The sequence below is a fragment of the Filicampus tigris genome, chromosome 8 (assembly GCF_054856515.1).
Source record: "Filicampus tigris isolate MCC_2025a chromosome 8, RoL_Ftig_1.0, whole genome shotgun sequence".
Lineage (NCBI taxonomy): Eukaryota > Metazoa > Chordata > Actinopteri > Syngnathiformes > Syngnathidae > Filicampus > Filicampus tigris.
This window is the reverse complement of record NC_141224.1, coordinates 18735641-18759561: the sequence shown is the minus strand read 5'-3', so window position 1 is coordinate 18759561 and position 23921 is coordinate 18735641. Positions and strand designations below refer to the sequence as shown.

Below are 23921 nucleotides of genomic sequence, written 5' to 3'. Positions count from 1 at the left end.
ATGTAGTCCGGCTAGAATGCAGATCAGGCAGTATGTATGATGTGCATATACTGTACATAATTGAAAACTAAAATATTGTTTAGTCTCATAGCTCAGCTTTCACATCGGTCAATAGCAGAGGAAATGTACAAATTCAAATTGTACCTGAAATGACACTTTGCCATGTACTGTTTCTGTCAGCCTGCAATAAAATGCCATCCTGCCTTGAGCGACAGTGATTTGGACTAGAGCTCCTACAGGGATGAACGTGTCTCTCAGGTCCTCCCACAAAGAGGAGATGTTCATCGGTAACTCCACTTTTCCATACCTCTCTAACTCCAGCCTGCCAGACAGGGCCGGGACTAGCAAACCTGTAGCATGTGAGCAAGTCCACATTGCTCTGGAGGTAAGTCCTTGTGTTTACATATTAGTGTTCAATCTAACAGCCTGAGTTTGAGTAGCGAACCACTTCAGTCACCTACAGTCAAGCCCCAAATTCTTCATACCTACGCGGTATTTCAGGCTTGACTGTAGGTACCTATTGTACCAATTATTATAATGGATAATCTCAATGCAAATAAATGTTACTGTTTTCTCTGCCAGCATCATCTTCCAACCTATATACATTTATAGCAGGTCATTGGCAAAGCAACAAAACTGCACAGGTTTTTTTCCAGGTCATGTTTATAAGGCCAATAAAAAACTGACATATTGATGTCAAATATCGGCGGCCAATAGCTTATCTCGTCACAAATCATAAATCCGTTTTGTGATTTTTTTTTTAAGACCAACATGCTCTCTTTAGGTCTTTCTGACCCTGGGGATCATCTCCCTATTAGAGAACATCCTGGTTATTACAGCCATAGTAAAGAACAAGAACCTTCACTCACCCATGTACTTCTTCGTCTGCAGGTAAGGGCTCAACCTCTGAGCACAAAACCAAAAGTTACACAGACCAGCCATATCCATCCATCCACCCATTATCCAATGCGCTTATCCTCACAAGGGTCGCGGGCAAGCTGGAGCCTAGCCCAGCTGTCTACGGGCTGTAGGTGGGGGGGACACCCTGATTTGGTTGCCAGCCAATTGCAGGGTACACAGAGACAAACAAACATTCACACCTAGGGGCAATTTAGAGTGTCCATTCAACCTACCATGCACGTTTTTTGGAACCCACGCATTCACGGGGAGAACATGCAAATTCCACACATGAAGGCCAGGGTCGGATTTGAACCCACAAGCTCTGCACTGTGAGGCGGACGTGCTAACCAGTCGACCACTGTGCCGCCCTGCTAATAAAATATAAAGAAAATATATAAAATATACTGATATTAAAATAATTGTCTATCATATTTCTTTAGAGTTGTATAATAGGAGTCAGAATAGAGTGAAATCTTCCACCGTGCCGCCCTGTATATAACATCGATCCATCCATTTGTCGATACTGCTTATCCTCATAAGGGTCGGGCGGGCTGGAGCCTATCCCAACTGTCTTCGGGCAGTAGGCGGGGGACACTCTGAATTGGTTGCCAGCCAATCGCAGGGCACACAGAGACAAACATCCGCACTCACAATCACACCTAGGGGTGGCCAATCAACTTCCCATGCATGTTTTTGGAATGTGGGAGGAAACCGGGGTAACCGGAGGAAACCCACGCAGGCACGGGGAGAACATGCAAACCCCACACAGGGAGGCCGGAGCCGGGATCGAACCCACGACCTCTGAACTGTGAGGCGGACGTGCTAACCAGTCGACCACCGTGCCGCCCTGTATATAACATATTCTTGTAAATCCAAATTTTGGGTTGACTTCCGCTTTAAGGCTCCATGCTATCAAAATCGAAATTTCCCCCACTGTTTTATGTATTATAAAGTTCAAAATAAGTCTGTGACATGGTTTAAGTTTGAGATCTATGCGGTCACAATTAGGAATTGCTGTGACGTAGATGGCGGCACGTGGTTGACTGGTTAGCATGTCCGCCTCACAGTTGAGAGGTCATGGGTTTGATTCCGGCTCCGGCATTCGTGTGTGGAGTTTGCATGTTCTCCCTGTGCCTGCGTGGGTTTTCTCCGGGTACTCCGGTTTCCTCCCACATTCCAAAAACATGTATGGTAGGTTGATTGAACACTCTGAATTGCCCCTAGGTTTGATTGCGAGTGTGTGTGTTTGTTTGTCTCTGTGTGCCCTGCGATTGGCTGGCAGCCAGTTCAGGGTGTACTGCCTGCTCGATGACAGCTGGGATAGGCTCCAGCACCCCCGCGACCCTCGTGAGGATAAAGCGGTATAGATAATGGATGAATGGATGGATGTGACGTAGATATGTAAATCATTATTCAAGTACCCACCTACTGAATTCAAATTCTCATGACCCTAAATTCCAACTGCCAATCGGCATCAAGAATAAAGTGTTCCCTCACTTTTCACAGGTGTTCCATGATTCCACCGCGATAGGTGAATTTTCGCTAAGTTGAGGTTGACTTTTTTTCACTATTAATTTATTACAAACCTCTCATTCATTTTCTACCCTTACACTTACACTTAATACAATTACCTTTTAAAATGAAAAATAAATACCAGTGCTGAAAGAAGAAGAAGAAGAAGAAGAAGAAGAAGAAGAAGAAGAAGAGGAAGAAGAAGAAGAAGAAGAGGAAGAAGAAGAAGAAGAAGAAGAAGAAGAAGAAGAAGAAGGGTAGCCATGGCAACGGTTTCGGCTCTTGCAACAAGGATTTACAGCGCCAAAAGGTGCATTAACCCACTGGGGTTGTATCTCTGGCTACAATGCGACACAGGGTTCTAGTTAAGGTAAGCCATTTTAAACTAAAAACGAAAACATTTAAGGTAATTATTATTCAGACATCCTCGTGTGCTGCCGTAGGCAGAGTGCGCTCCGCTCAAATTCATTTCTGAATGCAGCCTATAATCAGCAGCTCGTGCTTCAACTGTTTATTCTCTCTCACTCTCTTTATTAAGAAATATAATCGATGATAGAGATATAGCCCACTATCAATGACAGCAAAGTTGTTGACAATATTTAAAGCAATGCTTATTTGCACATAGGATATTAACGAGAAATTCACTTGTTCAAGATGACAGGTGTTTTTGACCTACTACAATAGCTTGAAAAATCTTATAAAACGTGCAAACCTGATAAAATGACAGCAAATATAACTAAATATAAAATGGATGGATGGATGGATGGATGGATAAAAGCTGGTGTGGCATGGGGCCCTTAAATTAATACCTCTGACAGTGTTTGTGAATGCTCATTATTATCTTTTTAAAGGAAGAGTAGTTTTGTGTATATTTTCCACGTCGGGCTTGCTTTGACTAAAGCTTAGCATACACTGTACTTTACATTGTATAATGCATGTTGTTTTTAAATTGTGGTTTTATCATTTCTATACAGCTCAATGACACAAATGGTCACTTACACTGTGAAAGTTACAGATTTACGTAAAATACTGTATTGATCTGTTTTCTTCCATCTTAAATCATTGTGCTAATTATAGTTAGAAATAATTAACATCGTCGGTGTCTTCACGAAGATAAAATGTTATTATGATCATATAATCCAAGTAAGGCATGGGCCGATTACCGGTTTGATGGTATACAGTGGTTTTAAATAGTCAAGGTTTCAATAACTGCTAATACCAGTAATGAGCTCTTCTTCTCTTTTTTGAGTGGATGTCTATCAGGGCACAATATAATTGGCTGCGTGCATAGTTATGTAAACAAGCCACCCCTTGGAAGTTTATTGCCTCCTATTAACTTTTTTTCTTCTCCTAAAGAGCAGAGAGCCGTTATGCATGGAGGAGGAGGAGAGAGGGAGCAAGACAAAAAAGAAACTGCAAATACCGATGCGTTTTGCTCTGTGCATTGTCCTTTAAAAAATTAAAATAAAAAATGGTGCCAGCGGATACTAGTTAGCCCCAAGGACAAAATAAGAAGCCCATTGTTCTGTTCTAAAAATAGCTCACCAGTGATGGGACACTGTGACTTACTAAGAAGAATCAAAACAGAAGAAAAATAAACATATTTATTTATTTATTGAAACTTTACATGGTACATGTTTCTTCTGTACCAAATATTCTATATTTTGTTTAAAAATGAAATAGATTGTGTTCAGTGGGGGGAAAAATGCTGTTTTTATTCACGCAAATATTTTGAAAAAGGTCATTTTAGAGATGTAATTTTAATACTGTGATACCGCAATATTTTTGCTCATGATTATCATAAATTCAGTATCTAATATCGGCCCATGCCTAAATCCAAGATCATTTTAGCAGTTTTGTGATTTTAGAAGTGTGTATCAAACTGGTGGTATCCCTTCGCATTATCCATGAGAAATAACTGTCACTTTCAAAAAGCTTGGTGACCCCTCATGTACACTGCCATTTGAAATCAGTCAACCAAAACAAATCTTGCACATAAAAGGGCATTGATGCTAGCTAACATGGCATAGCGGTGAACGAAGTAAAAAAAGCCCTCCAAAAATCAGTAATTTAGCAAGATAAGCATTTAATTTTTGTTCTTGGAAGTTTGTATTCCCAGGACGATGAGGTTACCCAAGATATGGCATATAATACCCCCCTTGTGATGACAGCCTGAAAGTGATTTGATGCAGATTTCAAATGTTAAAACTCAGTTCTGGATAATCTAGCACGACCATAACATGTCTATGGGTATTACTAATAACTCCTGATTTTTTTTTCTAAATGTCTACTTATTGATTGAGGAACTGATCACTTCCATAAAGGTAAATGTGAAAATAAAAATAGAGTTTTTTGTTTTTGTTTAGTATATTTTTGGTTTTAACTTAGCAAGGGAGGCAAGTGTCATTTTCTAGACAACAAGGCTTTAATCATTGAATGTAATGAACTCTGTTGCTTTTGCAGTTTGGCTGTAGCTGACATGCTAGTGAGTGTGTCCAATGCCTGGGAAGCTATCGTCATTTACATGCTCAACAACAGACAATTGGTGGTGGAGGAGCATTTCATCCGACACATGGACAACGTTTTTGATTCCATGATCTGTATCTCTGTGGTAGCATCAATGTGCAGTCTAGTGGCCATTGCTGTGGACAGGTAATCACCATCTGAAACGTCTACTTCAGCAAACAAAGGAAAATTTACATTTTTGTACATATTTACATGATAATGTAAGTCTGTCTTTGTTGTACTACAGTGGTACGTTGACTCTCGAGTGCCCCCACCCAATTTACGAGTTTTTCGAGATGTCGCTTGATTGTTTGTATTTGTTGTTTTTGCTTTGTGTTGTAGCCAAAATGTGATTTTTAGCAAGCTTCAGATAAGCCATAAACGACTGATGCACTTTCAAACATGTATTGAACTGGACAACAGAACAGAACACTCACAAGCAGCTACCAGAGGATAAAATCATGTCCAGACGCTAACCAGCAGACAACCAGCCATTGTCCTCATCTCAGTCACTAAACTGCACGCCTTCAAGGCACTTACACAACACTGCAGTTATTGTAAGTTCCGGCTTGTCCAAACGTACTATAATTCCACTTTATGAAACTATAGTTTCTTTAAATTCTTTTTTATTGATGTATTTTGTTAGGTTTTTATACAGTAGAGTCCTATTTTTCTTTATCAATAACTTACGCAAAAATGGTGTTGTTTAGGGGGTGCTGGAACAGATAAAGTCAGATTACTGTATATAGAGGGAGAATTGAGTTATGAGATTGGTCACTGAATGAATTAAACTCTTAAAGGTACCAACGTCTTCCGAAATTGTTCCATTGCTTCAGCTAGATAAAACTGGAATGTTAAACCAGATTGACATTTCATGGCAGTTAAAATCTTCAAGTTATTCTTGTTTGGTTTGTGCATGGCTTTTATGAAGGGTTATGACGCAAAAAAAAACCCCAGAATAATTGATTAAAGTTAATTAATAAATTGCATCAATTACATCAGTTGGGCTGCACGGCGGGGGTAGTGGTTCCAGGATGCCTGCCTTATGAGAGGTTTGAGTCATGGCTTATGCCTGTCCCGCGTGAAGTTTGCAACTTTGCATGTTCTCCCCGTGGTGGTCCAGATGGAGCATTGCCTCACTCTCTCCCATTCATTTTGTGTATGTTCTATGTTTGAAATTTCAAATACGTCATTTGATTCCTTTCATAATCTATTTAAGTAAGTTTAGTACACCGGTACTTAAAAACAACAACAACACAAAGCAAATAAAATACCAATAAAGGGACACTTGGGTGAGCTTAACATTGGCACGTACATAATAGGTTTGCATGTAAAAATGACATTAGTACAAAAATGCCCACCTCAAAAGACTCTGTAGTGATTTAAGGTCTTTTTTTGTGATTAGGTTTACAACAAATTTCCCCGCCCCAAAAAGGGGCGTGTTTTATGTTATGTTTTCGGTCTCAGCGGTCTACGTCACGCGAGGAAGGCATGCTCGCTTTGTCAGTTCTGTTGTCTAAAACAGTGACCGATCGCCACCAAAATGCAAATGCACATGACTACTCTTGTCCACTTCAACCTGTGAAAGTATAAAAGTGTTCTGCACAATAGTTTAGATTTATTGACATAAAACGTGATCTCATCATGATCACCTCCACAAAATAAAAAATACCACTTTCCACTTTCACAAGCCGAAGCGGACAAGAGCATGAATGCGCCCACGAACCCCGACTGGTTATATTTCGGACATTTAGCGACGCTAAACTCGTGTCTCAGGAGGGAGAGAGACGGCTTGCAGCAGCAGCAGGCAGATTGGAGCCCCCCGCTTCCCTCCCCGGCTAAAGGTAGGATTGGGACGGCTAATAGCAGCAACTAGCTTCAGGCCGTTAAAACAAAAGGCGTTAGCACAACAACATTAGCTCCTTACTGTCCACCAAGCGTGTGGAGGTGAAGATGAGCCTCTGTCTTCATGTCGCCTCGCAAGCAGTCGCATGCGGTGTTCCTGCTTGCTTGCTTGGAGCCGCGACCTGCCCGGGTGAAGTGGCGTGAGAGTGACGAAAGCCCTCATCGAACAGCGAACAAAATGTTTCGGCGAGGCTGACTGCACAGACGAGTGTGGCCGCATTGGAACGTGCCATTTCGGCTGTTACCTTCCAAATTGGACGACGCGTTCTAAGTCGAAAAACTGGGTCCATTCCTCATCCAAATAAATGTGCATGTCTACTCATTCCCACTTCAGTCTCTGTAAATATCCTGACTGGTGTTTAAGACCTCGCCTGTTCTAACCGTGATCAGCAAAGAAGCAGTGTTTTTTTTTTTTTTTTTCAAGCAAAGAAGCAGTGTGCACTCGTCCCAGCCTAAATCTATGTAGCTCTGCTGACTTCCACATTTCCTCATTCTCATATAAATCAGCCACGGAGAGGTTTATCCTTTTGATATGTTGAAGTGGGCATTAGTAGAGATGTTCACATAATTTTTGGTGCCAATTGATCGCCGTTTTTGGACGTCATAAGCAATAAAAGTACAATGATTTCCAATGGAGAGTTTGGAATTGGTTCCTGGATAGAACGTTAGGGGGCGCGGCCATTCTCATTAACAAGGGGCGTTATTCATGGAGTTACTTATTTACTAATTTCTCCAAAATGAATGGATAAAAGAGAAAATGGCAACTCTTTTCATTTTCCTGATCAAAACATGTATAAAATGAACTTGTTAGTGAATACATGGCCATCCCGGCCCCACCGTCACTTTAACATTAAAAAAAATGTCTGTGATATTTTGTTTAACTCTAGATAGAGTTGTATTATAGAAGTCAGAGTAGAGTGAAATCTTTTTCACTCTGACTTTAATGCACTAATATGGGTCTGTTTGTTTTTTTCTTAATGTGCAGTTATAAACAATTTAACTTGTTAAATAAGCGACTTATTACACAATTATTTTTTTTTCACAACTTAAAACAGCTCGCAGGTGTTTTTAAGAAAAAAAAATCTCACAAAATTCACCAAGGCTAACGAATTTCAGCACTTGTCATGCTTTGGTTAAAATCAGTTTCGGGGAGTGAGTGTGTCTCATGAAAATACACACAGCTTTTGTTACCATGACAAACAGCAGAGAAAAGGCATTACAATGAAAGCGTTACCCACTTTAGTGGTGTTGTAATTCTTGAAATCAGACCTTGGTCTTGAGACCAGTCTCGAGACCACTTTTTAACGGTCTCAGAATCAAGGGCCTTTTTACTCGGTCTTGTCTTATCTTGGGCAGGGCAGACTGATTTTTCATCATGACCGGTCGAGACCAGGCAGGTGGTGTGATCGGTGAGAAACACAGAATGCAGGTGCTGCGCTGCCTTTCCAACATTCAGAAGCGAAACAATACATTTGCTTAGATTTGAGATTTGTTTCATTGTTCTATTTCAATTGCGAATGTAATGAAAAATAGATACTGGTCATTTTGTTGAAGTACAGTCTTGGTCTCAACCTCCAAAAGTATTGGTTTTGTCTCGGTCTCTACCTCCAAATGTCACCCTTTACTGGTCACCGTCTACTGGTAAAAAGTTTACCCTCTGAAGCTGCTAACAGAAATATAACTGTATATGCGTCAAAGAACCATACCAGTAGAAGGTTCGTACAGCAGCCTATAGAGAATTACCTCCACAGTGTGCCAACCAGCTGAAAAGAATAATAGACTTAACATCAGCTGTGGTCTGTTTTCATTTTTTGAGGCAGAAAGTGGAGATTTAATAACATTTTGTGCCTGTAAGTGATGCCAGCCTAGAAGTAGAGGGGTTTCTCAAGAGAAACAACATAAATTACACCTTCATGTACTGTTTCTTTTATATTACCGCAATCAAAACCTGTTTATAACTGAAAAATATTTTAATATCTAAATATTATAGATGAACATTCAGATTTCTTGGGACGTAAATTGACTATTTAATTAAAACATGCTTCAAAGAAAGTAAAGCTTAATGACAATAAGACTTGAAAAAAATGACAATAATTAACTTTAAAAATGCATGCGTACAGTCTTGTAATGTGACATTTCTCAATTTCTGTCATTTACTTTTTGTTTTTTCCAAAACCTTTTCATTAATTGGCATTGAGTCTTCAAATTTGAAATATCCTATCCTTAAAAGGTTTATTAATAAATGTTGCAATCATTAGCTAGATACAAAAAAAAGCCCTTTCGAATAAACTGGGCAATTCTGTTGCCAGAGCACCAATATGCCATTATACTAACACCACTGACTCAATGTGAAGGAAATGGCACAACAGAAGATATTTCAAACAGATGTTATAGTTGTATTAGTATTTCACCTCAAATAATTAAATGTTTAAAAACGTAGGCAGGGTCAAAGATTTTGACCAAAAGATGATGTTTACCATTCATGAATTTCATAGCACAACATGGAAAGAAAATTCATTCATTCATGAATGAAGGAACCCCAGTATGAGTCTAAAAGAGATGACAGAACATCTCATTTGAAAAAAAAACAAAAAAACATCATTTTTATTTCTTTGTTTATTATTTATTTATATACATATGTATGAGTGCATGTGAGTAACTGTGAATACAGTAAGTATACTGTATGCTCGTGTGCATATATACATGCATGCGTGCGTGTGCAAATTTTATTCAATATAAAAATGGATGTTGAGTTTTGATAACGTATTTCCAAGTTTTCATTTTGCGGACCCCACCTCATGGCAACCCCAAGGATAAAAGTATAGCTCCGCCAGTGCATACTGAAGAATGATGCCCGCAGTTTTCATGCTAAAAAGTCTTCCTTCCCCGAATAGCGACGTAAATATGATGTTTTGGTTTTCTGCAGGTATCTTACCATCTTCTATGCACTGAGATACCACAACATCATGACAGTGAGGAGAGCGGGCTGCATCATTGGGGGGATTTGGACCTTCTGCACAGGCTGCGGGATTGTCTTCATCATCTACTCTGATACCACCTCTGTCATCATCTGCCTTGTGGCCATGTTCTTCATCATGCTGCTCATCATGGCATCCCTTTACAGCCACATGTTCATGCTGGCGCGCTCACATGTCAAGCGCATCGCTGCTCTGTCCGGTTTCAACACTATCCAACAGCGGACCAGCATGACGGGCGCCATCACACTGACCATTCTGCTGGGGATCTTCATCGTTTGCTGGGCTCCCTTTTTCCTCCATCTCATCCTTATGATATCCTGTCCACGGAACCTCTACTGCGTGTGCTTCATGTCCCACTTTAACATGTACCTTATCCTCATCATGTGCAATTCTGTCATTGATCCATTGATCTATGCCTTCAGGAGTCAGGAAATGAGGAAAACTTTTAAGGAGATATTCTGCTGTTTTAACCTAAGGAATTGCTACACCAGCGTCTGTGCTCTCACTGGTAAGTGCTGAACAGCAGAAAGTGAGCAGTGGAAAAAAAATAGACAATGGAGCTTTATAGCAAGCCAATTTCATATTAAGTTCTGGAAGTTGATTTATGACACTACATCTACCATGCCCTCATAAAAAAAACCAAACTGTTACGTCAGACTAACTAAAACAGAATAGTTAACTTAAGGTACGTAACCAGTCGAATTAAATGACAATAAATCCAAATCTGTCTGATTAAGCACCTAGCTAAATAGGTTACATTGTTTACCTAATCTATTTTTGATGGGGTGCAAGGGAAGACAAAATACTGCAAAATCTGTGCATGTACTGCACAACAGTGTTGTAAATGAAAAAATATTTGTTGCGATACAGCAAGTCTATCTGATTGAGCCATGGTTTGTCAACTCATAAGCAGCATGTTAACATACAGATGCAAATTTATGTACGATTTTAAAATGAATGAATTGTTGGCATGACACGTCGTTGTAAAAGCACACAAATTACATCTGAGGTCTCATGTACTGTTTAAGAGATGAGTATAAGCAAGGGGCCCACAACTTTTTGGAAACTGACAGCTACTTCTTTTGGGTGCTGTTTAAAGAGTCTATGTTGTCAAATTATCAATGTCAAAACACTGACAAACGCTACGGGCTCTATTTTTCTAGATTGCGCGTGCACTCGGGCGTCTTGATTTTCGTGTGGGGGTCACGCCTCCTTTTAGTGTGTTTGGCAATTTGGCAGAACGCGCTTCACCGTGCTGGGCGTTCTCACGTTTTCTGTTCACTGCAGCCAAACAATCTTTCTTTCATTTTCATTCAGGTGACACCGGTCACCTCATACTGCTGATACCACATTTGTATAAAAACTGTATATACTATGCTGAAGTATTTTATCTGTAATGAAGCTAAGCTTTTTCTGTGTAACAATGGAAACAATGATCAAAAAACACACAAAGATGTTTTGGAGAAGTGATTTAGCTCAATCAAAAACGAAAAAGTAATTTTTCTCTTTCAATATTCAAATAGTAAAAGAGACTCTACTTGAGCTTCACATTATGTTGCTGAAGACACATTTCATTGCTTGTTTCGCAGTTCATGCACTCTATGTGGAATTGTACACAAGAAATAGATGGATAATCTTTACCATGCATTATTTAAATGAATGATTGCATTTATTTTTGAATGAATAAAATCTAATGTCAAAATGGTGGGCTCTTTTTGTATTAGTATTAATCTGACAAGTAATGTGACCAATTGCCGAATGAATGAATGAATGTGGAACAGCTCGGCTTGAATACACTTCCTGTCATGGTCCACGGCGCTGTTGTGTGTTTTTGTTTTGTCATTTGCCTGACTTGTTGCGGATGCACAAAGTCTCGATCCTGTGTGCACCTTAAGTGTGCAGGAGAAGCAGAGGAAAGATGACGGGCTATTGACTCCTTGCCAACATCTTCCTTGTCCATGGGTGGTTTGATCGTCGCTTGCTTCTTCAGTTTGTATTGCGGCTTCTTTCTTCTCTGGTTTGCAGCTTTTCTGTTGAGCTTTGCTTCACAGTATAGGATTTCTTTTCAACTTGTGCAGTCAAGATTCTGTTGCTTTCGTCTCTTTGTTGCTTAATGTTTCTTATGATTCTGCTCTTTCTTTATTTTAGTGGCACCTATTCTCTGATGTGGCTCAGTCCATCTCCAAGTTAATTTTATACCGTACCACTATTAATCACATCGACCATTTGTCACTCTTTTTTTGTAGCCGTTTGTTTTGTTGTGTTTGTTTCTCACTTTCTTGTGCTCCAATTGTTTAGTAAAGCTCTAATTCTGTGGTGCATTTCAATTACATTTTTATTTGACAGTCATAATCAGACATTGCCATGCAGCATTTTGAAAAAGAAAAGTTTTGAAATGATTAATCTTGGTCTCATTGTTTGTCACAAAAAGACGGCATTTGAATTAGTGTGTAGACTTTTTTTTAATATCCACTGAAGAGCGATTGATAGATGCAAGGGTACTTTATTCATCTCAACGGAGAAATTAAACAGAGCAGTAATAGTCATACATGATACTACAGTTTGCAGTTGTTTTATGACAGAAGCAAACAAAGTAAAAACAAATGCAAAGACCAAAAGTGAGGGGGAATTCATAGATAAATGTAAATCTAAACCAAGCAAGAAAGAAAAAAAAAAACAGAACATTAAGCTCTTGCATGTTGGTATGTGGTAAGTAATACATATGGTCTAATTATTATTCAGTCAGATGTGTACAATTACTGCCAAGTGGGTAGTACAGTAAATTATTGACAGTGACATATACGAAATTTTGCATGATCTGAACTCAAAGAAGACTTTTTCTATGAAAAAAAGGCCTATTTCTCTCAAATTCTGTTCACAAAACTAAATTTGTGTTAGTGAGCATTCCTCCTTTGCTGTAATAATCCATCCACCTCATCGAGCTCAAGATGCTGATTAGGCACCATGCTTATTGCACAGGTGTACCTTTGGTTGTCCACAATATAAGGCCACTCTAAAAATCTGCGGTTTTACTGTATTGGAGCATACAGGCCACATGAAAATGTGAAGGAGAAGTGTTGCATTGAGTGAGGAAAATGGTAGTCACACCAGACACTGACTGGGCTTAATAGCAGCTGACACAGCAAAAAAGATCCACTGTCAAAAATGTATGTGATTTATCAATATGAACAGATATATTCAATTTATTTTTTTATTTTTTACATAGGTGTGTTCTTTTAAATAAGTGTAAAAACAATTCAAAACCATCAGCCAGTCGTCAAATATACAGGGCATATACTACAACTGTTCATACCTATGAGACATTGAGCAGCTTCAATGAACCTAATACCCATCCATCCATTTTATATACCACCATCTTGTTCAGGGTGACGTGAAGTTTGAGCCTATTTCTGCTGACATGAGTGGGGACATGCTTTTTTTTTCCCGTAATAGAATAAAGTGTAAGTGCACACCATTCATTCATAAAGTGTACCCTGTACACCCACAATAATATGATTGCATCTCTGGTATTATTGAGGGGGCCGGTCAGAATGTAAAGGTGGGCCATACAGTGAAAAAAGTCGGGGGGAGTGAAGGTTTAGTCGGACTCAGAGATGGACAACCGTTTAAAATTAGAGGCGGACCGGCTTATAGATGGGTACTATTTTTTCCCCCCCAGAAAAAAAGGTGAATGACAGACAATGGAAGGGTTACCCACGCTGTAGATGGATGACGAATAACGGACGCTCAATTTTTAGTAAAATGCCCAGCTTTGTTAAATACAGCCATACTACATAAAAAACATTTGTTGTATTTACTCAACTGCGAAGTGGGAGGGGCCACAGATCATCGAGGCCATTGCATGATGGGATTTGTGTATTTCTTTCTCATTTCGTCTTCATGTGCGCTGTATTGTACCTTTGTTTTTTCTCAGTCCACCTAATTAGTAACTATTTTATTTCACATAGATATTCAGCTAGGAGAATTCTGTTCATTGCTGCTTATTTAAACGATCATTAAACAATGTTCTCGGGGGAGTGAAAATATTGAGCCCCTCATCACATTGTTAGCAGGTAGCTGCTTGCTAGCTAGCAAAGTGTGTTGATGACTTTGCTCTTCAGTTACTATTGGAGAAGGGCAAGTTGTCAAATGCTCAGAATATGTATATAAGAGCACATATATCAATTGGATTTAATAAACTTGAAAGGAAGTGGTGTTGAATATTTGGCTTGATTTGATTTGTAACTGTTGTTTTGTATAAGAACTACCATTTAGCCAATCAAATGTAAATAGAAAGTAGATACAACTTAAAAAGATTTGTAAAGATATTTGTTAAAAAGTAAGTATCATCTGCTCCTAATAGGTGTATTTTAAAATTATTTTAGAAAATAAATAACTAAACTCAAACACTAAAAAAACTCAAGTAGGGTGAAAAAAAACTCGAGGAGGATTTACTTGCAAATTTACATTTTACACATTTAAAAACTTAAGTTGTCTTAACAAAGAATATTTTTGTTTTAATTACTTGATAAATTGATGCAATTAGTTGCCTTACTGAGCTCCACATTTTTGCCGTAATTTGATGACCCCTGGCTTAACTCATGTCATGTCATCTTCCAAACCACTTATCCTATACAGGGTCGTGGGAGGTTGCTGGAGCCTATCCCAGCCGTCAATGGGCGAAGGCAGACTACACCCCGAACTGGTCGCCAGCCAGTCGCAGGGCACACATAGACACTGTCACTGAGCGGGAATCGATACCACGCTGCCCGCACACAACTCAGGCGTGTGTACCACTAAACTATCAGTGGACCTCCCTGGCTTAACTCATATTTCAAAAATGCAATATTAATCAGAATACTATGTTTCGACTAGTTGGCCTACATAGAACATATTCTTGTAAAGAATGTTTTAGGGGTGACTTCCACTTTAATGATGGTGTTTCCACACCGCTTACAAGTAGTGGCACAGTCGGATTCCTGTGTCCTTTTCCCGAACAGATATATCTCCATGCAAGATGTGAGTGCACCACATTTAAAGGGATTTAGAGGATCCACTTTTATTGGCGGCGAACGGAGTAGTCTGTGTTCATGCCGACAGCGATACAAATTGGCCTTTTTAAATACATGGGCTTGTGCACAAATTGCCAACACCCAGTCTAACATGCCTGCGTTCATGTGTTAATTGTCTAATTGACTGGTTATCAATTGAGGCTATAAAGGAATAGGGTTATACCTTCCCTGTGGTTTACAGCTGACCGATTCAGGAAGAAGCCTGAGATAGACCCCAGCTCAACCATAACATTGAACACGTTAAGTTGAAGAAAATGGATGGATGGGTGGATGGAAAGAATCAATAGAATGGAACAGTGCATCTGCAAATATCTTCTTTGTGACTTGAGATTATAAATGAGCCTTTTTGACAAATTTCTGTAACATAAGGACTTTTTGTCCCCCTGTCCTTCAGCAGAGTGGCTTTGATCTAGCAGTGAACATTAGTTCATTTTGCTCAGGTAATGAGAATAGACAGATAGGTAGATCATCAAATTTGAAATAAAGGCTGCAGCTCTCACGAACAAAGAAGCATCTTCCTGAATGTATGCCTAAGCTCTGCACTGCGGAAGGCGTAGATAGCAGGATCAATAAGGGCATGGCTCATAAGCAGCAATACGTGGAGCTGGAAGAGTGATCTGTAACACTCGCAGTATGGGTCAGTATGGCACACTGTCATGATGATGAGGTGGAGGAAAAAAGGTGCCCAACACACGACAAATGCCCCAAACAGGATAGTAAGTGTTAGGGCTCCTCTCATACTGCTACCCCACCACCTCAAACGACATTTTTCACCACCACCTGAGTTCACAGAGGCAATCTTCCTGGCATGATTACGTGCCAACAGGAACATATAAACATAGAGGAAGCAGATGACGGTAAAGGAGATAATAAATAGGCAAACAAAGCAGATCATGATGAACTTGAAGTCGAAGAACCTCACCATGAACATGGCTGACACCCCACATGTTGTCCAGATGATGCCCAGACTGGTCCCTGTGCGCCGCATTGTCATAATGTTGTGGTATCTAAGTGCATGGAATATAGAGACGTATCTGCAATAACAAGCATTCGGGATTAATTCATTACTAATACAATACTTCTGCTTATTCCTGAATGAAGATCTGACATAGCTTGAATTATGATAAATAACGACCAAATCCAAAACGTAGAGTTTGAATTTCCCTGAAGTTAATAACATTTAAAATAGGCAAATATAGAAATGATTACTGCTGTTAATTTGTTAGATTATTATACTGTATAACAAAACAAAGTGCAATGGAATGTCCAAAGTCATGTGTAGTGATGAGGGAGTAAGGAATGAGTGAATGATTACGAACACAATCTTGGAGTTGTAGATATTAGCATTTACAGCAGCCCATTTGAAGACAGATAGATAGATAGATAGATAGATAGATAGATAGATAGATAGATAGATAGATAGATAGATAGATAGATAGATAGATAGATAGATAGATAGATAGATAGATAGATAGATAGATAGATAGATAGATATTTAGATGGATAGATGGATAGATAGATAGATAGATAGATAGATAGAAACAACAACTTTGCCATCATTGGCAGGTGATTGGCCCAAAATGTCAAATTGAAACACAAAATGTAATTTTAAGAATTATGGCTGCATGCATATCCTGGGACCTACCGATCCACAGCAATGGCCAGGAAGCTGAAAATTGAACCCATAAAGGACATACAGAGCAGTGAGTCAATCACGTCATCAAGCTTGGTCTCAGAGGAACCTTCCTTCTCCAGTTGTCCCACATCTGCAAACACAAGCAGGACGTTCTCGCAGGTTTTAGTGAGGCTGGCGACGGTGTTGAAGCCCGCTAGGCTGCACATGAAGCAGTACATGGGCGAGTGGAGGTTTCGGTTGTATATGACGGCCACCACAACCAAGAGATTCTCCATCAGACTGAGAGCCCCGATGGTGAAGAAGACAGGGACGGGAACACTCAACTCTGGGCAGTCTGACTTGTTCATTGAGGTGTTCATGGTCGGATCAGACAGACGCTCTTTATAAGGTGTTGAAAGTGAAAACAAAAATGCCAAAGGCACTACTCTGGTCCTCTGGTGTTATTATGATGATGGGGAAAAGACAATGAAACGTTTTTGGCTTTTAGTCCCGAGGCATGCGAATGTTAGTTGATATCAGCAAAGCCTGGTTGAAATTTTGGGTACTGTATATATTCCTATGCTCCATATTTCCCAGTGTAACACTTCAGGATAGTTGGGCTAGTGATACCCTCCTCAGGGAATGACAGTCAAACAAAAAGAGTGTGAAACATCAGAGAACCCGAACAGATACTGCGTGTACCGTCGCTGCCCACTTTGGTCACATAAAGTCTTTTCTTATCTTTGTCTTGCAGTCCTGAAGTTTTGGTTTTGATTGTGTTCTTTGGCCGGATGGTTTCAGCACTGTCAATGTTTCAATGTGACGTTGGATGTTTTAAAACGTGTCCTCTCCTCTAACCTACAGAAAGAGAAGCAAGTGTAGACAAGACAAACAAGTTAGAACAAACCATACCAGCCCTGAGGTATGACACTTTCAACCTGGAATGGACCAGCCATATGGTAATTCTCCCTAATTCTCCGATGGCCACCACGTCCCTGCTCAGGGGTTTATTGAAGGAGAATTTTCACCCAAGTTTTGGCTCCCGGGTCCACGGCGCCCTTAGCATATGCCCATCTAGCCTAATGGGTAAGCCAGCCCTGGTGGTCCGTGAAGGTCTATACCTATTTCTTCTCCACTGTTACCTTTCTTCTTTTCCCTGTGTATCAGTTCCTTTTAGGGAGGATCAAATGTCTTACAACAAAGTTTCAATTGACATTTTACATAGCTTTATTGTTTACATAATAAATCTTCCTAAATTGCATTATTGTGCTATGTACGTAGGCTAGTTCTGACCCAGGTTATTATGTCTATCCATCCATTATCTGAAAAGCTTTTCCTCATGCGTGCTGGAGCCTTTCCCAGCTGTCTTCAACCAGTAGGCAGGGTACACCCTGAACTGGTTGCCAACCAATCGCAGGGCACATGCAGTACATACGAACAACCGTTCATGCTCACAATCACACCAAAGAACAATTTAAAGTGCCCAATCACCCTACCGTGCATGTTTTTGGAATGTGGGAGGAAACCGGCGTACCCAGGAAAAAAAGAAAAACACAGGCACAGGGAGAACTTGTAAATTCCACACAGTAAGGCCGGAGCACCAATTAAAAACTCAGATCTCTGTACTGTGACGTGGATGTGCTAACCAGTCAGCCACGGTGCTGCCCAAGGTTATTATAGTTCACCAAAATGAACGAAATAACTAAAACTAAAATTTATTTTTTTATGTTAACGAAATTAAATAAAAAGGAGTGTTTTAAAAAAAAATACTGAAACTACATTTCACGGTTATAAAACTAAGTAAAGCTATACTTATAGCAAAAAATGCCCTTCAAGGTCTAACCGTCATTTGATAGTTGATGTTTACTTTGTTACACATCTGTGACCTTTTTTTTTTTAATCTGGAACTTGAAAAATACTCCTTATATTAAAAACTCTAACTAATAAAAACAAAATTCAAATGAAGCATTTTTGAAAAAGTAAAAACTAATACAAATTTTTAAAAAAAATGCTCAAAATAAATAAATAAAATAAACAGATCAGTCAAGTCAAAATGAATACAAATTGAATACAGTATAATGAAAAATGTAAAATTATAACCCTACTTCTGATTTTTAAGTTGGTAGATGACATTTAGTGTGAGAGATAAGAAAGCATGTGTGCCACCTAACACGTTGAAAAACAGGCTGCAAAAGTGTAGCTGATTTTTTTGGGTTGTTTTTTTTTCCAACTGAAATGAGACCAGCAATTAACAGCAGGCTAAGGCTTATAAAAGGATTTCTATTTTGTTCCTATTTAGTTGAGCTCTATTATATAACACTGATGCCTGAGTGAGACAGCATGATGAGTGCTTTTCCACTACTTTCTCAAAACTTCATCAAATCCACAGGAAGCATGCATGCACAAAGCCACACACGGCTGCCCCAGCCACTTTTGTTTAATTCAATTATTATTTGCTTTTAAGCAGTGAGGTTTTTAGAAACACTACATCGTCGTGATAACCTTATGTCCAACTTTACTACAGCAACACAGACAGAGTATCCTGTAACACCGTATTCACCAAAATGTGTTCATTTCTCCATAGTCACCAAGATTTTTACATATCTGTGTGATATTTTTGTTTACCCGGTAAGTTGCTAAAAGTTGAGCTTTCGTTTTTCTTAAAGGAAAAGATAAGTTTCCTGCAAGTTTCCTAATAATAACAGAATTGAACAGACACCTAGAGAGTCACTCAGAGGGTGAAGACCTTGTACGAAATGTATTCGTTGACGCACTCAACATTCCAAAGTTGGACATCTCCATTCATGGTTTGTCCTGTAAGAGTTTGTCCTCTACAGAAATGAATAAACTTAGGTAACCAAAACATGATCAAAATTGTAAGTATCCACTCTAATTATATCATATCCCAATTTCTGAATTCAAATATATAATTCTTACATTCACAATTTAAAGTAGAAATCAATTAGACTTGATTACAATTTGAGTAAAATTGCCTTATTCTTAATCGTCATATTTGTAGCATTAATATCCAGATTCAGTCTTGCAACTACAAAATAATGGGAAAACTTAAATTAGATGAAAAGTGTTGTAAAATCCTACCTTGAGTCACCACAGTCTTCTTTGAAGGACCTATCACAAAAGACTTGTCACATCTGAGTATTTCAGCCAAGGATGAATGCTATATGAGTGGAAGTTGACCACAGTGAGTGGGTTAGTTTGTGTGTGATGGATGTTCGCAACTGTTGTCATAGCCTTGGAAGTCTGCATCACCAAGGCTGCAACACATGCTTGTATTTTTTTTTCCATTTTGTACATGTGCTGACGTAAAAGTGTCACCCTGTAAAAAGTATACTCTAAAAACAGTTGGGTTAAAAATAACACAATTTTGGGTCAAAAATGGACTGATCCACTAATTGGGTCAATCTGACAAAACTACCCATTTTCTGCAATAATTTCTTTTTTTTTTTTACTGGCAGGAATGGGCTCCTACCAAAGATTTTTTTTTTTACTGGCAGGAATGGGCTTCTTCCAAATAATCTATTTCTTTATTTATTTATTTATTTTACTGGCGGGAATGGGCTTCTTGCAAAGAAAAAATGTATTCATTTATTTATTTATTTTACTGGTGGGAATGGGCTTCCATAGTGAAACGCGTTAATAACACTGAAATGCTTTCATACACACAACTGAAACATGCTCATTCACGCGCTGCTGAAATGCAAAAAGAGAAGACAATACTGAAAGGCTCTCTACGCACATTGAAACACTTTCATACACACGCACACACACACACGCACACACACACGCTGTTGAAAATGCTGTCATTAACACTGCAACAATCTCATACACGAACCGACCTTAAATTTTTAAAATGTATTTAACATATACAAGAAAAAAGCTAATCACATTCAACATTTAGGCTAGACTCAACTGCTAATACGTTCTTGACAAATTTGAATTTAAAATTTGAACAGACTGTTGTGCATTTAATGACTTACAGAAATCATGCTGACATGTTTTGGAGGGAAGAACCATTAGACTGATAATCAGCTAGAGCAAGATCAATAAGGCATACCTGGTTCACACTCCATACCAGTAGGCGGCGGTAATGCACCCAAAGGTTACGTGCCATAAAACTCTACTGGAAGAAGAAGAATCGAAACTAGACCTGCCAGGCTGCCTTCCAATTTTAGCAGATATTCACTCTTTAGATGGGGAAAAAGTGAAATAATATCAGCGAACGTAATATGAGAGCAGGCAGATGCTCCCGAGCGTCGGGCGCTTTTCATTTGAAGCCAACACACCTGACATAAAATTGCGAACTAAAATGTAAGTACTCTCGCTCGTTAGCGTTAGCAGCTAATTTAAAACATCAACCGATAGGAGATATTGGATGCCTTTATTTTGCCGTACTGCTATAAGGTATTCTTGTGTCAATATCACCCCTAAGTAATCTATTGCTGGCATGTTGTTTTAGCTTTGAAATAGCAATAATTATTTCACTCTTTTAAGGCGACAGGGAATAACACAGCTATAAATCGTTATGAGCTATAAATCGTTATGATTTGTATTATGTAATTTTATTTTATTTTACAGTTAATCTTGGCCTTACATGTGATATCTGGTGTTATTTGACGTGACATTGATTCAACACATCAACTGCAAGTGAGGTGTCACCTTTTCGTGACCTCATACAAATGCAGGTGTCGAAGGCCCAGAGACGTAAAAATTGTCAACTTTTTTTTTTGACAGACTTGTGAAGACTCCACTTTAAAAAACGACAGTGACCATGGCAGGTTATAACTTACTGAGTGAGTGACTGACTGACTGACTGACTAACTAACATGAGCTAAAGCCACCTCTTTGTAGTTGGCTGCACCTATTCACAATTGCAACTCCCTCTGCATTAAAAAAATGCATGTCTAGTGGAGGGCTCAGCAACCTTTAACACTCAAAGAGCCATTTCGACCGGTTTCCACGGAAAAGAAAACACTGGAGACTGCGAACACTTTTTGACACCAGAAATGAAGATCTCTCTCTCTCTCTCTCTCTCTCTTCTCTCTCTCTCTCTCTCTCTCTCTCTCTCTCTCTCTCTCTCTCTCTCTCTCTCTCACAGAAAAAGCAGTTTCAATGAACAATGAAAATATTTCTTTGCAAAATTTGAATTAAATATGATAAATAAATATAATATAAATAAAATCTAAATATAAAATACGCCTGAATTAATGGGACTTCTGCTCCTAAACAGGGCTGTAGGAAGTCACTTTCATCTTTACGCTGGGCTGTAAGCTGCCGTCTTTTTGGAAAAATCTGATTTTTTTGGTGTGTGTAAGCGTTCATTTTACATTATAAATCCGACATCGGTCTCTATCGTGTGTGAACACGTGTCCCTCAAGTGACCCGAATGCGCAGAAGAAGAGACGACGTCACTCAATGCGTAGTGTTTATAGAAGTAAATGTGGTACAGCGTGTCGCGGCATTTCGACAGTGGAGCGATTCAGTAGGAGGAATGATGAGGGGAGGCTTTTCTATCTCATTAATTACAAACGATGTGTTTATTATAATTTGATTCATTTTCAACTTGTTAAAGAATTTACAAACATCGTTCTATAGTTTTGTCACCGGTTGTTCTTTGATGTCTGTTCTGGTGCAGACATGCCGAGAACGTGATGTGATGGAATAACACACATCGTGAAACAATTATCTTGGCATTTGCATGCATTCACATTCAATAGTTGCTCTCGATTCGACTATTGCAGGTCTCATTGCGTAGACTTTGTCTTTTAGTTATCACCATAAAAAGAAGTCTGGTGAACTTCAAACTTATCTCTAATTTGAGCAATGGTAACTCATGTTGGTGGTTCTTTTTGAAACTCCCTGCTAAATTGTCTTGGTACTTCAACTGTGTTTTTATACTTGCCGTAGCATTTTAGAATGAATGTCCTTTCCTCGTCTGGCTGCTGTCATTTGGTTCAATGGGTTCAGTGTGCAAAGAAAAAACTTTTGAGTTATCAGCTGCTAAAAGGTGTGTACATCTTTTTTGTGACACCCTATATATATTGTTCAGCCTTTAAATCGGTCTGAGATGAAAACTGTGTCTGTTAGGGATGACCCGATCATCTTTCTTTTTTTTTTTCTTTTTTTTTTTTTTACATCTGGCTCCAAGTCACTTGATTCTGAGTATCTGTTGACACCGAGCCCCGAACCACCATCAAATGGTTTCAATTATCTTATTTAAAAATAATAATAATAAATTAAGGTATCCTAAAATGGTAACTTTGTATATGGTGGTAAATCAGTAGTGTTTCAAAACAAGTAAAGAATTAAAATATTTTGTCCTTGATTTTAGAAAAAAATAAAAATGAGGATCTTGCAGAAATTGCTGAGCTCACACATGGTGATGGGTAGACCTGTTTTTAAAATATCGGATAAAGATGACGTCACGCACACTAAAAATGTCATTGTTCAAAGTCAGACCTTCTATAACAAATGAGTGAAGTTGGCCCTTTTTCTCCTTCCCAGCATGTGGTGACCTTTACTGGAGCAGAAAGGTGCAGTGGGACCAGCAGCAGCTTTCTAGCATAGATGAAGCATGAAGAGCCCAGTGCACAGATGCAGGGACGTGGAGCAGAGCCGTGGGCAAGCTTGGGCAGGAACTACTTTCCTCCATGCGGAGCAACGCATCCCCATCTCCAAGGACGTCATCACTTCCTCATCTGCGTCTGCCATGTGGTTCATTAAGGACGCCTGTGGCATCATTTGTGCTATCATCACATGGCTGCTGGTTTTGTATGCAGAGTTTGTGGTGCTGTTTGTAATGCTGCTGCCCTCTAAGAATCTGACGTACAGCATTGTCAACGGGTCTCTATTCAATGCTTTGGCCTTTCTTGCCCTGGCCTCGCACCTCAGAGCCATGTGCACCGATCCTGTAAGTGACTTACTCAGATGGTTGAATTGCATTGTGTCAAAATGGGCATTTCCTGAAATTGTAGACCCAGCTGCAGATAGTTGTAGATTCCCTGCCCAAGTTACTCGCCAGGTGTTACCACTGTAGGTGGCTCTAAGTACCTTTGATACCACCATGTGTCATGGTACGCAGCATCTGCATAGTTGAAGTTTAAAAAGAATGTGCTGCTGTATGAAGTCCGCCTTAATTACAGTATTTGCATTCCAGATCAAAAACGGGTCAAGGAGTGAAAATACAATTGATGCTTTTATTGTCTTTCTGATAGTGCTGACTTAGTGCAAGTGTGATTCCCTTGCATTCTGGATGGAAAGGGGCTGCCATTTCATGCTGGTACAGCAGCTCCGAGGGAGTCTCAGAGTCTCCAAAAGTCAGTCCATCCATCCATTATCCGAGCCGCATATCCTCACCAGAAAAATAGTTTCTAATTATTGTGACTTATCAGTCATTAACTTGGTAACATTGTATAG

At 39.3% G+C, this 23921-nt stretch overlaps 3 protein-coding genes across 6 annotated transcripts in view; 2 read left to right on the top strand and 1 right to left on the bottom strand.

The window, feature by feature from the left end:
- Positions 1–200: 200 nt before the first annotated feature.
- Positions 201–11496, top strand: LOC147143984 (melanocortin receptor 5-like). The gene is made up of 4 exons (XM_086037530.1): positions 201–385; positions 785–891; positions 4876–5064; positions 9749–11496. The coding sequence occupies exons 1-4, from the start codon at positions 242–244 to the stop codon at positions 10317–10319; spliced, it is 1011 nt and encodes a 336-aa protein (XP_085893656.1). The 5' UTR covers positions 201–241; the 3' UTR covers positions 10320–11496.
- A 3872-nt stretch (positions 11497–15368) lies between these two features.
- mc2r (melanocortin 2 receptor) lies at positions 15369–16867 on the bottom strand. The gene is made up of 2 exons (XM_086038338.1): positions 16518–16867; positions 15369–15906 (listed from the first exon to the last, which is right to left on the bottom strand). Exons 1-2 carry the CDS (start codon positions 16865–16867, stop codon positions 15369–15371), a joined length of 888 nt encoding a protein of 295 aa, XP_085894464.1.
- A 3750-nt stretch (positions 16868–20617) lies between these two features.
- zdhhc3a (zDHHC palmitoyltransferase 3a) overlaps positions 20618–23921 on the top strand; it is a 26615-nt gene continuing 23311 nt past the window's right edge. For all 4 annotated transcript variants that reach the window (XR_015087799.1, XR_015087798.1, XM_086037585.1 and 1 more), the window contains exons 1-2: positions 20618–20816; positions 23010–23415. Coding sequence is in view for 2 of the 4 variants with exons in the window: in XM_086037585.1 (XP_085893711.1) it covers positions 23080–23415 (336 nt within the window). In the remaining 2 variants the exon portion in view is untranslated. The remainder of the gene's footprint in view (positions 20817–23009; positions 23416–23921) is intronic.